The sequence below is a fragment of the Pituophis catenifer genome, unplaced genomic scaffold (genome assembly GCF_029215685.1).
Source record: "Pituophis catenifer annectens isolate HBS135680 unplaced genomic scaffold, rPitCat1.0.hap2 SCAF_2, whole genome shotgun sequence".
Classification (NCBI taxonomy): domain Eukaryota; kingdom Metazoa; phylum Chordata; class Lepidosauria; order Squamata; family Colubridae; genus Pituophis; species Pituophis catenifer.
Window position 1 is genome coordinate 167,966,180 of NW_027256882.1, and position 14,469 is coordinate 167,980,648.

General features: G+C 46.0%; 1 protein-coding gene across 3 annotated transcripts in view; it reads right to left on the reverse strand.

The window, feature by feature from the left end:
• Positions 1–14,469, reverse strand: part of TNS2 (tensin 2) — a 149,393-nt gene that overhangs the window by 7,603 nt on the left and 127,321 nt on the right. For all 3 annotated transcript variants that reach the window (XM_070938008.1, XM_070938010.1, XM_070938009.1), the window contains 7 exons: positions 12,707–12,860; positions 9,348–10,249; positions 8,286–8,372; positions 5,117–5,248; positions 3,927–4,019; positions 2,740–2,817; positions 1,195–1,272 (listed from right to left, as the gene is read on the reverse strand). In XM_070938008.1, the coding sequence (XP_070794109.1) occupies positions 1,195–1,272; positions 2,740–2,817; positions 3,927–4,019; positions 5,117–5,248; positions 8,286–8,372; positions 9,348–10,249; positions 12,707–12,860 (1,524 nt within the window). The remainder of the gene's footprint in view (positions 1–1,194; positions 1,273–2,739; positions 2,818–3,926; positions 4,020–5,116; positions 5,249–8,285; positions 8,373–9,347; positions 10,250–12,706; positions 12,861–14,469) is intronic.

The window sequence follows — 14,469 nt, forward strand, 5'->3', positions numbered from 1 at the left end:
TCCCAGAAGGGTATGGCAAGCTGATGAGAACTAAATAGCTTGAAAAAGGTCTATACTGGTCTCCCTTTATTTCTTTGTCGGTAAAACATGAATTTAACATAAAAATAGTTTGTCGCGAAAGTGACTGCCTGTGAAGGCTCCTGGATTGGGGCTGAGAGGTGAAAGCGGAAGCAGTATGCTCCATCCCATAATTGGGTAGACCAGGTTGCCCTGCTACTAAACTCTCAATCGGGAAGGGGCATAATCAATGGGCACGTTTTCCTTTTTATTGGAAGCATCCTGTGGATTCTTAGGGGTCTCTTATTTAATTTCTGAAAGTTAACTCTGAATCAGATGTTCGTTTTTTGGCTTGGTGGGCGTGGCAGGGGAAGGATACTGTAAAATCTCCATTCCCTCCCCACTCCAGGGAAAGGTTACTGCAAAATCCCCATTTCCTCCCAATCAGCTGGGACTTGGGAGGCAGAGAATAGATGGGGGCGAGGCCAGTCAGAATTTTTACTACTGGTTCTCCGAACTACTCAAAATTTCTGCTAGGTTCTCCAGAACTAGTCAGAACCTGCTGAAACCAACATCTGGTGTGCTACAGGGAAAATGACCAGTCAGAGAAAAAGGGCCTTCTACCACGTTCTCCCTCAGCCATTTCTTCCCACTAAACCGCATCCCACTTTGAGTTTATAGCTTTTACACAGAGCACTAAGGGCTCCCCAATGCCCCCGTTGGCAATTGTGCTACTAGAGCCATACAGCTTGCCATCTATCAATACTAAAGTGGTTCTGGCATCTCTTCCCATCTTTAACAGCTGCCTCAGCTGGGATTACCCTGGTAGAATTGAAGCAGATTTCCCGCCACCAAGAGACTAAATTTTGTTTAGTGCCGAGCATTGCTCTTTGCCCATCCCCTTGCGATTACTACAAGCAGGATAATTGGAAAATACATTTGCTCGATCCACTTACATTACAGAATGGGGCTTTTCTTGAATTTGGCATAGCCCTTAATTAAGACCTTAAAATTCCAGAATTATGTTAGAAATCAAATAAATTACATGAGGTAAATTAACACTTACTGACCGCCTACAACTGTTTCCCTAATTTGGTCTGAATAAATTGATTCCTGTCACACTGTTCATATTTTTAACCCTGTCTTGAGTGTTCACAAAGCCACTTACTCTTTTCTCTCCTCCCCCCCAGCGCTTACCTGCTCCCTGCTTCAGCAGGTCAGCAGCAGTGCTCATATTGGTGGGAATGGCCAGCTCTGGTCTTTCCTCAGTGAGATCTGAAAAGCAGGAGTCAGATAATGTGGAGAAGTAATATGTATCCTCTTGTTTTTCAAACTCGGCAACTGTAAGGTATGTGGATTCCAACTCCTAGCATGCTGCCTGGGGAATTCTGGGAGTTGAAGTCCACATGTCTTAAAAGTGGCCAAGTTTGAAAAACACTGATCTACCCAGTACTTTCCCATCTGTTGAGATCACCATTTGCCAGGCTAGGAATTGGACATGTCACTGGGCAAACAGCAGACTCCCTTGACTTCTTCTGGATGAGGTCTCCATGATAAGAGTCGCTCTGCTCGGAAGTAAGCAACCCGGAACTCCTCAGATTTTTCTAAAATGGCTGTGTAGGCTGGGACTAGCAGCATTTGTCCTGCAGCAGGAGCCAGAGTGCCACATGTTGCCCACATCAGCCTGTCGGCCAGTGGTGAAATTCAATTTTTTTTACTACTAGTTCTGTGGGCATGGCTTGGTGGGCGTGGCTTGGGTATGGCAGGGGAAGGGTACTGCAAAATCTCCATTCCCATCCCACTCCAGGGGAAGGATACTGCAAAATCCCCATTTCCTCCCCATTCCTGGGGGAAGGATATTGCAAAATCCCCATTCCCACCCCACTCTGGGACCAGCCAGAGGTAGTATTTGCCAGTTCTCAGAACTACTCAAAATTTCCACTAACGGTTCTCCAGAACCTGTCAGAACCTGCTGGATTTCACCCTTGCTGTCGGCATAGCCTCCAAGTCACTAAACAACTTTACTATGGAGAGCAAGAAGTGAAAGAGCTATACTGGCTGGGCAGTTGACCCTTGTATCATGCCTCACTCATTCTCATTAGAACAGGGAGTCCCCAATTTTTGGGGGATAGGGACACATTAGGAATTACATGCAGTGAGTTATCCTGCAAGATGACTGTGGAGAATATTGGCTTCGTACAAAATGGGTCATTATGGGGATATAACCAATTTATGAAACATCAATTTCCCTGAAAGTTATTTGCCGTTTCAACCCAGGCATCCACACAGGACTCCTTACAACCCCAGTTTACATTTGTCCTTTTTCTATGTAAATAGGAACACTCGTAAACATTGCACAAGGCTGCAGCCATCCATCATTTTATTTTCTAAGAATATTTGTGGGGCCTATTAATTGCGCAGAGGCATTCTTGGAAATAAATATGTTGGCAGCTGGCATTTTCCTTTGCAACAGACCGGATTCCCATTTTTAAAATTAAAAGTCCCTCTGGCGTAATGTACAGTACAAGGGAGATGCAGCGAAGAACCTGGAGGCATCAAGAAGGGAGGCTGCAGGCACATGGATGTCCCAGTGCGATATTGGGGACCACTGTGTTGGACCTTGAAGTGGGAGGTTGATCCCTGACACAGGCAATTTCCTCATTTAGCATTTATCTCCACTAATTTCATCCACGTCCATCTTTTTCCAGTCTCTGGGTTCTGAGCAACTTCCCACTTGCCTACCTTTGCTTGGGATGCGGAGTTGGCAAGGCAACGAGAGGGGGGTGATGGAGTGCTGGGAGACCAATGCTGGCAGGCTGCCTGTAAAATGAACAAGAACAGCAAAACCATGTCAAGTCAAGGGTTTATCTCCCATACTGTCTTCCTAACCATCCATTCCTCAATACAGCACCCTTACCCCTGACTGGTGATAAGCTTTCTGAGCCGTGGTGGCGCAGTGGTTAGAGTGCAGTACTGCAGGCTACTCCTGCTGACTGCTGGCTGACTGCAATTTGGCAGTTCGAATCTCACCAGGCTCAAGGTTGACTCAGCCTTCCATCCTTTCGAGGTGGGTAAAATGAGGATCCAGATTGTTGGGGGCAAGAGGCTGACTCTGTAAACCGCTTAGAGAGGGCTGTAAAGCACTGTGAAGCGGTATATAAGTCTAAGTGCTATTGCTAAGGATTCTAATTTATTAAGGCGCTTCCCCAAAATGTCACTTGTTTGCTCAGAAGGTGCTCTCATGGTGGGAGCTATACTATTTTAATCATGGGCTATCCTTGATTATAATTGGGTGGGGCTGACGCCACTAGTGGGTGGCATTAAACGAAGAATGGGTGAAACAACCAATTATTTCTCTGACATCCCCTATTTCCCTTGCCACTCTTCCCTCCCTTTCCAAGCCAGGAAGTTGCCAGGGTAAACACAGACACAGATTACTCATATTGTAAATCTGAACTGACCGTTTTCCAGAAGAGGCTGAGGGCTGGAAACTAAGCCTAATCCCACACAACCCTCATGCTAGAACATTATTTATTTATTTATTTATTTATTTATTTATTTATTTATTTATTATTGATTGATTGATTGATTGATTGATTGGTTGGTTCGATTTATATGCCGCCCTTCTCCGGAGACTCAGGGCGGCTTACAATGCGTTAAGCAAAAGCCTTCATACTTTTGTATATACCTGCTTAGTAGGGCTTTCGGCCTCCCTTAAGTGGTGTTCTTTTTTATACAAAGTCAGCTTATTGCCCCCACAAACCGGGTCCTCATTTTACCTACTTCGAAAGGATGGAAGGCTGAGTCAACCTTGAGCCTGGTGAGATTCGAACTTGCAGTAATTGCAGGCAGCTAAGTGCTATTTAACAGCGATTTAGTCCACTGCTCCACCAGGCTCCTATTTAAGGTCCAGTCCCAGTGTTACTTACCAAAATGGGGCTCATTGTTACAACCCTTGATCTTCACCCCTTTGGGTCCCGTCTCGATCAAGAAGTGGCGCACCAGCTGCTCAGCGGGGTCTCCTAAGATAGGAAAAGGCATCAGTTAGTGATGGTTGTTATCTTTCTCCAGACCTTTTCTAGCTAGCCGGCTCCCAGAGAAGAGGCTAAAATGGAGTTCCTCCTGATGCTGGCAGGACACTTTATGCAGAGAATCAGAATCAGAATAGAGCTGGAAGGGACATTGGAGGTCTTCTAGCACAACCCCCTGCTCAAGCAGGAGACCCTGCACCATTTCACATAGGTGGCTGTCCAGTCTTAAAAACCTCCAGTGATGAAGCCCCTACAACTTCTGAAGGCAAGCTGTTCCACTGGTTAATTGCTCTCACTGTTAGGAAGTGTCTCCTTAATTCCAGGTTGCTTTCATCCTGGTTGCAGAGGATAAATGGATAGGGAAAAGCACACAGATTGGGATCAAGATAGAATGTGTTTTTAGAGTTGTCAAATGCACTTCTCAAAGCTCGCACCTCAGTAGGTGCAGCTGGCAATAAACTACTACTAAGAGAGCTGATGCTTTGTGAAGGGTGGTAATCAAGTTGTTCCAAGTCATTGGAAGGTAGAAATATTGTTCTAAGTCTTAGTTTGGCTTCAGAAGTTTCTGAACCTCAACTCCAGGCAACACCAGCTAGGCAAGCCTACAGTGAGCGATATCAGAAGGTGTAAGTTAGCAGTGAAATCCTCTGAAGTCTGCTATCGGTTCTGTGAGTCTGCTACCGAGAGAGTGCTTTGCGTGTGTATGTGTGCTTTGTGTGCCTGAGGCACGCCCGCGCAGCGCTAAAAAAGGAACATTTTGAAGCCTTCCGAGTCTGCAAAGATAAGTAGAACCGGGGGGGGGGATCCGCTGTGCCACGCAATTTAGATTAGCTAGAAAGCAGGAAATCCGACGATTCTAGCTAATATAAATCGCGCATCACGGCTGATCGTCGGAAATACCGGTTCACCCGAACCTGTAGTATTTTTTACTACCAGTTCAGGAGAACCGGTCTGAACTGATAACATTTCACCCCTGGTGTAAGTTGCCCAGATATCTGGATGGCTACAGACCGCTTAGCTCTAAGCAATTGAGGTATTCCATTTTTGGAAATGGGGAGGGATGCTGAAGAGTGTTTCCCCATCCTTACCTTTGGTGGAATGGTTGATGCTGTTGGGTGGAGGTGTTATCACTTTCAAAGCCAAACCATAGGCCCCCTGGAAGGAGTTACTGTCCCGAATGAGGAAAGTGCCGGGTTCCTTGTCCTTCAGGAGAGCAATGGCTGCTCAGAAAGAGGGAAAGAAAGAGAAAAATAAAAAAAATATATATCAGTGATTAGTATATAGAAAAAGACTACTGGAACTGGATGAAAAACTATATTAAATGCAGCAGTCCTTGGGTTGAGGGCTACATCTGGCCCAGGGATGCTATTTAGCAGGTTCTGACAGGTTCTGGAGAACCGTTAGCGGAAATTTTGAGTAATTCAGAGAACCGGCAAATACCACCTCTGGCTGGCCCCAGAGTGGGGTGGAAATGGAGATTTTGCAATATCCTTCCCCCAGGAGTGAGGAGGGAATGGGGATTTTGCAGTATCCTTTCCCCAGGAGTGGGATGGGAATGAAGATTTTGCAATATCCTTCCCCCAGGAGTGGGGTGGGAATGGGGATTTTGCAATATCCTTTCCCCAGGAGTGCGGAGGGAATGAGGATTTTGCAATATCCTTTCCCCAGGAGTTGGGTGGGAATGGGGATTTTGTAATATCCTTCCCCTGCCACACCCACCAAGCTACACCACGCCCACCTAGCCAAGCCCACAGAACCGGTAGTAAAAAAATTTGAATTCCACCATTGATCTGATCTTGGTGATGCCATTCAACAAAAATCTAGCAAGGCCAGAGTGAAAACTAAACCAATTAAAATTAAGTCGCGTACAAGGATGATAAGAAGTCAAGGGGAGGGGGATGGAATGGACATGAAAGAAAATGAAGGAAGTAAAAGATGCTAAAGTGAAAGCAAAATGGTGACAGAAAGAGAAACTGTTAGATTCGATGATGGAAGAGGCGGACACAGCTCTTTCAGTAATAACAGCTGTTTATTAGTAGACCAGTGCAACCCAATAACCTGCTTGTTTGCCAGACAGCTTAACCAATGAGCTTCAAGTATTTTCCCGCCGTTTTGGAGGACCTGAGTGAAGCCTATGACTCACTCCTTATATGGTCATATCACTTTCTGTGATACATAACAGAAACAACAAGTCTTTTTTTAAAAAAGAAAGAAACATTAGATGATAGATTAATCTCCCAACAAAATGATTGGAAAGTATGGAAGCTGCTTATGACGTTATATTATGAAGTGCTAAAGGAGATATATGGAGTTAGGCTAAGGAGACCTATGAAAAAGGTACCTTGGCAACATGATGTTAAAAAGGCAGTGGAAAAATGCCTGTAAGGGAATGATGGCTGCAGAAAATGAGAAAAAAAAGAAAGATGGCGAAATTGGGAACAGCTCAGATGTGGCCTGAGATAGCCAGTAGTCTTTTCTTGCTTATCAAATGGCCTGATAAAAACCAAAACTTTCGTGCTGCTACAAGGCAAAAGTCCAACAGCCTTAGCAGTCTTTTATTGGGAACTACAGGCGCTTGGAACAAAAACAGATAAACTGCATATGTAGCCTGGCCTTTTCTTTGCAGTTCAGATTGTTACACCCAAGCCCTGCCCAGGAATACACAGAATATACGTTTGCAAGGTTTAAGTTTAACGTGGATTATGAGGTTTGGACTGAGAGAAAGAAAGAGAAGAGAAGACTTTGTGTACAGAATAGACGGAGGCATGAAGATGATGGAATATGTATGCATGGTTTACATCCATCATCTGTACCCAAGGCAGGTAGTCCTTGACTTATGACCATGATTGAATTTATGTTGAGAAGTGAGAAGTTTGTTAAGTGAGTTTTGCCCCATTTTACGACTTTTCTTGCCACGCTTTGTAAGTGAATCACTGCAGTTGTTAAATGAAACAACCCTGGTTGTTAAGTGAATCTGGCTTCCCCCGTTGACTTGGCTGGTCAGAAAGTCGCCAAAGGCGATTTCCATGACTCCTGGACATTGCAATGGTTATAAATGTGAGTCAGTTGTCAAGCATCTGATCATAAATCACGTGACCATGGGGGATGCGGCAACGGTTGTAAGTGTGAAAAATGTTCATAGGTCACTTTTTTTCAGTGCTGTTGTACCTTCAAATAGTCACTAAGTGATCTGCTGTAACTCGAGGACTACCTGTGCCATTCTTATTGTATTGGTCCATCTGGAATGTTGAAGTGAAGAAGAGTGTGGTTGCATTCTCAGTGAATTGGCGTAGATCAGCTGATGGGGCTTTGGGTGGTGAATGATTGCATGGATAATGAACAGCAGCCCTTAATAATGACCACTGAAGGAGCCCTTGAGCCAATTACCATGTTTCCCCGAAAATAAGACCCTGTCTTATATTTTTTTGAAGCCTGAAATAAGCGCTTGGCCTTATTGCCATGCGTTCAAAAGCCCGATTGTGCTTATTATCAGGGGATGTCTTATTTTGGGGGAAACAGGCAGGGGTAAAATGCTCCCAGTTCGGACCAGATCGCCCGATCCGGTAGCAATGGTGGTGGGTGGTTCGGAGAACCAGTAGCAAAAATCCCTGCGCCCCCCCATGCCCAGCTGAGCCGCGTGATCATCAGAGGCTTTTTTTCTTTTAAAAGCCTCTGCTGATCAGGAAACTCAGCTGGGATCGTCAGAGCCTTTTGAAAGCATTTTTTTGCAACCTCTTCACCGAAGAGGTTGTAGAAAAAATGGTTTTAAAAGTTAAAAAAAAAAAGGCCATGCCCACCCAGTCACATTACCCCCCCCCACCAAGCCATGCCCACAGAACCAGTAGTAACAAATTTTAGATTTCACCACTGGAAACAGGGTACCAACCTAGCAAAATTCTTTGTACTCTGATTCATCCAGCACATGGGAGACGAGCAGGGAAGGGGAACTTAAGGTGAAGGACGCAAAAAGAAAATCATGTTTTCACTGGAACTGCAGGAGGCAAACTACATCTTGCCCATAAATCTGCAACCAGTGTAACACATGGAGTAGGGAGGGAGGGGGGTCACCAACGTGGACTGTGGTGCTTTTTAAAAACAGGAACATTCTGTACAGGGAGATGGAGGCGGCCTGTGTATGAGCATGTGGGATTGGCTGCTCCGAGTAAAAGAACTATTCCTGCCCTAGAAAGAAAATGTCAAATACTGACTGTGTTAAATCACAGGCAAAGCAGCCAAAATTGTTTGGGAGTTGCATACCTTGGTCCCGAGACAAGTGGGGCTTGTACCAGAACTTTGACGTGTCTTGGACAAATTTGACGCTAACCGGGTTCTCTTGCTGGAGATCTGGAAGAAGCAAAACAAAAATTTCCTCTCCCAAATGCAGGCAAGCTTAAAGGTTTAACGAACTTTAAAGCATCCACAATATATATTTGCTACTGAAGGCTAGAGATAGCTAATGGGACAGTGGGCTAGAAATATTTTGCTTACATAATTAAATTACAATTTTAAAGGTCTGTGCAATAATAACTCTCCTTTGAGTCAGCTTGAGTCCTGCTGCTTACTGACACACCCATCCATATACTTTGTAGTAGACGGCGGGTATGGAAGTGACAGGCTGCTATCTTCGAGAACAACTTCTTTGACTTCCCAATTTAAACTATAACCTAGGATTTTCTGGTGATCACCCACCAGGTGGTAACTGTTTTTGATGCTACTTTGCTTTCTGAGATCAGCCAAGGGGATTAGCTATTGCCACTCAGCTGGCCTAAACACATAAGAGAGAGAGAGAGATAATAGACAGACAGACAGACAGGGATCAGTCACAGGAAGATGTCTATCAAGCAGCACCATCTGAAGCAAGAGTTGAAACAGCCAAGGAGAAAGAGCTGAACCATCTTGGTGTCTTATATGTAGCTCCTTTTGGAGAAGTCTTGGGTAACGGCAGAGAAATTAAGGGTCTGAGCCAGCAGAAAAACACTAAGAAAGCAGGGTCAAAGTATAAAGCCACGGTGGCGCAGTGGTTAGAGTGCAGTAATGCAGGCTACTTCTGCTGCCTGCCGGCTGCCTGCAATTTGGCAGTTCAATTTTCACCAGGCTCAAGGTTGACTCAGCCTCCTGTCCTTCCAAGGTGGGTAAAATGAGGACCCAGATTGTTGGGGGCAATAGGCTGACTCTGTAAACCACTTAGAGAGGACTGTAAAGCACTGTAAAGCAGTATATAAGTCTAAGTGCTATTGCTATAAAAGCAAAGACCCTGAAGGCAATAGCTAATTCTTCCTCCACCCTTTACATTTCAAGCATTTACTTGGAGAACATTACCTGGGCCAGGTGCAATGCCGTCGGGCACCCCAGGGGCAAAGGTGACATGGTGAGCAGAGCCTGGACTACGCCCGGGTGGTGAGTTCCTCTCCCAGGTCCTGGTGGCCAGTAGGTGATGTTTCTCAGGCAGCGGAGGCTGCTGGGACTCCCGAGGTTGCTCTCGGCTGCCAGAGCTGCCCTCCATGCCTGTGTAGTAGGCTGTTGCAATGGGGAAGGCTGGAGTCGGTGAGCTCTGCATATCAGCAATGCCACAGCCGAGCGCTGGGGGCTGGATGCTGAGGGAGCAGGGCCCAAGAGAGGGGCTGAGGTTGGGACCGTGGGGAAGGCCCTTTGCGTCCAGTTCATCTCGCTCAGTCTGCAATCTCCCATTGTAGATGGCCGGAGTGGTAGGTGAGGCTGGAGCACCAGAGACTGTCCTGCAGCCAGGAGAGGGCTGGCTGGGGCAGGGAGCCTTGGGCATGAGCCTCTGGGGCTGTCTCTCCATGATAGGCCCTGGCTGATGCTCCAGAGAATCTTGAGGGGGCAACTCATGGGGCATCGGCACTGTAGCACTAAGGCCACGGGCATCGGAGCCATTTTGATGCTGCTGCCTTTCCAGGAAGGGAGAGTGCTTGGCGGGGGCTGAAGGAGGCACGTGTGGCGAACTAGAAGCACAGTAATTGCGAGAACACAGCTGTGGCGCCTGGAGGCCTGGCCTCTGGGGGGCTCCATTAGCTTGTGGCCTGAAGGCAGGGAAGTGCACGAAAGCCGGCATTGGGGATAAGATTTGGGATGGGTTGCCTGATGAGGTCATTCTCTCAGGGGCTCTTTTGTATCCAGGAGAGGATTGCTCCTCAAGGTTTGACTGCAGCATGTTCTCCAGTGGGCTGGCGGTCTTGTGGCAGAGCTTGCGAGATCCAGGGCTACAAGGACAACAAGCATAACGTCAGTAAAGTTTAGCAGACAATCAGGAGGAGTCGGGGAGCATCTGACATACACGTATTATTAAAAGTTCCATCTGATGAAGGGAGTTGCAGCTCACAAAAGCGTCTGCCCTTTAATAAAATGTGTTCATCGGAAAAGCCTGACTCGGCCTGATTTTTTTTTCTTTTTTTTTTTTGCCCACACAGACTAACACAATTCTACTTCTATAAAGTTTGGCAGTTATGTCTAATAGGAAGAAATTTCTGGGATTGTGGTGAAATGCATCCTTTCAATTCCAAAAGTGCCGATCCCAAAACACATGTGAAAAAGAACAAAAATTAAAAACCCTCGCAATGTAGGTAAACAAATGCTATTAGTCCATGGATTTGCTTATTTAGACTAACTGGCCATACTTCCCAGTTTTTTAAAAGTTTCCTGGCTTGTCACTTAAAGGCAGTTTTACAAATCTGCATTTAAAGCAACCAGGGTCAAGCACCAATGAAAGTAAAATAAAAAGACTTCTAACAAAATTGTTGTACAAAGAGCTTTGATTTGTTGGCAAGTTCTGCAAATGCAGAAGTATGTACATGTATTACACTTTAGAACATAGAATAATAGTGTTGGAATGGATCTTGGAGGTCATTCTGGATTTTTTGGAAGGCTTAATGGGATGGATACACCTGATCATAGAAAGAATAACACAACAGAATAATAGAGTTGGAAGGGACGTCGGAGGTTCTCCAGTCCAACCTGCACCCAAGCAGGACACTCCATACCATTTCAGACAAATGGCCGTCCAGTCTCTTCTTAAAAGCTTCCATGATGGAGCACCCACAACCTCTGGAGGCAAACTCTTCTTTTGGTTTACATACAGTAAATACATTTGACTGAAACAATTATCATTGTAATATTCCATTAATGTAGCCTTAAAACAAAGTAGAATTAGCTCATGTTGTATTTCCTGTCTGGTCTATTTGGCATCGATCCTGCAAGTCTGAAATTACAAGTCCCCCACTGTCTCTTTTCTATCAATTGTTCAGTTAGAGAGATTCCTTTCTAAATTCCCTAGGCAGCATCTCTTCCCCTTCTCTCCCAAGGCCGTTCCCACGTACTATTACAGCACCTGTTGATCTGTCACCTTGGCAGCAATAACTAGAGAACATGGTGAGTTCATCCACCCATCTGAAAGGCATTAAGACTGAGAAAATATCACAAGCCTATTTGTGGCTACTAGCTTTGACAGTGTTGTCTCAGATTCATTACAAACCATACCATGAAGTCAATGTCAACTTCTAGTGGGTATCTAGACAAACATTCTCCAGAATGATCTGTCCCCGGTTTGGTCTTTCAAGTCTTCCAACAATGCACCTATTGCTACGGGAGAACCATGGCTCACATGGTTAAGATGCTAGGTTGGAAGTTAGCAAGCCTGCATTTAAGACCCATGTGTTGTCGTGTGGCAGGGTGAGCTCCTGTCCTCCACTCCAGCTCTTGAAAGGATCCCTCAACTGGTCATTCCCCCAGGCAACAGTGATGTCACCAGAGAATCCTTTCAACCCTTTCAAGGTGCTTCCGACACAACACAAGAGTGTGATGCGATCTATTGCTGCTGTAATTGAACCCATCTCCCTTGTGGCTGGTTGTCCTCATCTCTTCAGTTCTACCATTTCCAGTATCACAGACTTCTCAAGGGAACTAGGTTTTTTAGATAATATGCTCAAAAATATGATAATCTGAGACCGGTCCTTTGCACTTCAAGTGCGAACTGGTGCTGATTTGCTGATGACTCGTTGGTTTCTTTCCTTGGCTATCTACAGCCAATATTTATGTGGCTGTGTGTTGTAAGGAATCTTCACGTCAAACTAAAGTTTCAAGGAACTGAAAGGTTTTTCAGAATAGCACTGCATTACAAGCACAGATTCAAGCATAAACTCAGAGTCACGCTTGTTCTCACTCTAACTTTTATCACTGTACCCTAACCAGGGGTGGGCTCCTGGAGGTTCTCAGGGGTTCAGGAGAACCTCTAGCTAAGATTCTGTGCAGTTCGGACAACCCCCAAATCCCACTCCTGGCTGATCCCGCCCCGCCCACCCCTCCCCTCCCCTCCCCGGAGTCCCCACGCAGCCCTTTTTGGATGCAGGTAAGTGCAGGGTGCAAGCGCGCGGCTCAGGAAGGGTGAAAAATGGGCCTACAGGAAGTTCAGGAAGGCCTCCAGAGGGCCTCTGGAGCCTGGGGAGATTGTTTTCACCCTCGCAGAGGCTCAAGGAAAGCCTCCAGAGCCCGAGGAGGGCAAAAACACCCCCTCTGCTGTGGTGCAGGAGGCTGACTAGGCCATGCCCACCATGGCCATGCCCACTCAGCAACCGGGCAGAGAACTCCTTGCTAAAATTTTTGAAGCCCACCCCTGACCCTAACAAATGACTAGGAAGGTTCAGTGCATTCAGACATAAAGATACCTGTTGTTGTTGTTGTTGAATACAGGACTGCTGGTGTGCACAGGCATGGGAGATGTAGACTCATCTGTACAAGCAGCTCGGACCTCCTGCTGATGAGGTTGTAGAGAGGCGGGCAGGTTTTGCCAGGGGATGCCCTCCCTGCAGTCTTGAAGCTCTAAGGAAAAGGAATGGAAGATGTGCACAAGACAATCAGTAAAGACATAAATAACTTCATATGAACTCAGTCCCAATTCTGGGGCTTTCTACCAAGCAAGCCTTGAACACCAGACTGGAGAATGTCTGGACCTTCTCAATGTTGCTGAATTATTCCCAAGATAGATCAACAGTTGCTGCTAGGAACTCCATCTGGAAAACTACTCTTCCTCTCTTCTTGTTCTTCCCAAGGAAAAATCTAACTATCAGCAAAACCAGATTTGGGACACTCCGCATTTAAAAAGAAAAGAATATAGCAATGGATTGGGATGATGGATTAGGGAAAACCCAAGAGCAAATCCTCACTCGACTATGAAACTAATTGGGTGGCTTTGGACTGTCTGGTCCTATTCAATAGAATTTGCTTCAATGGTTATTAGGAAGAAAAAAGAGAAAGGAAGAAGTGCATTGTATATGTTGCCCTGAGCTCCTATTTTTGAAGGAAAGTAGGCTATCAATGACATAAAGATAAAAAATACCCGCTTAGAAGGTTATTCCTAGCCCCCCCGAGGATCCTAGGAATTGAAGTTTTCGGAAGTGAAAGCCCAAAATCTTCTAACAGAATTCTCTGAACCAAAATACATTACACTCAGTGGTGGGTTCCAACGGGTGTTACCACCGGTTCTCGCGCATGCACACCAAACTTGTGCTCCGCGCAAGCGCATTAGATTTCTACCCAGCTGAGGCACAGCAATCCACTCTGCCGCACCTATCAGCTGGGCTAAAAAATGACAAATAAAGGTAGGGATAACGGGGGGGCGGGCAGGAGGGCCCAGCTCAGTCATAGAGAACTGATTCACTGACATCACATTATCACCATTACCAGCTCGCCTGAACAGGGTCGAACCAGGAGCAACCCACCACTGATTACACTGGATCACACTGGTCTCACCGGAAGCTTTCAAATGGGCCGTTTCCGGCCTCCAGAAGGCCTCCGGGTGGGTGAGGAAGGATGTTTTCGCCCTCCCCAGGCTCCTAGAAAGGCTCTGGAGCCTGGGGAGAGCAAAAAATGGGCCTTCCCCACACACCACTACCAGGCCCTCTGGAGGCAGGAAACAGCCTGTTTCCCTACTTCCGGTGGGCCCAGAAGGCCTGAAAATCAGCTGGCCGGCACGCACTGGAGCTGAGCTCACATACCCACCGAAATGGTGCCATAGGTTCACCATCACGGTTCGAGACCAACCCGCTGATCAGACAGGAAACCCTATACCATTTCAGACAAATGGTCGTCTGATCTCTTCTTTAAAACATCCAGTGTTGGAGCATTCACAACTTCTGGAGGCAAGTTGTTCCACTGATTAATTAAAAAGAAAATTAAAAATGGCTTGCTTAACAATCGTGGCAGTCACTTAATGTCCATGGTGACCACTTTATGATTGTTGCGTTAGCTTAACAATCACCCCAAAAAGATCACGAAATTGGTTGGTCATGTGATGGACCTGTTTTACAAATGTCATGACTTACAACCACAATGGACAGGCCCCATTACAGTCGTAAGTCAAGGACTACCTGTACTAAGGACTGGTCCTGCTGTGGTTTTTTTCCAATGCTCTTTTTCTAGTCCCAAATAT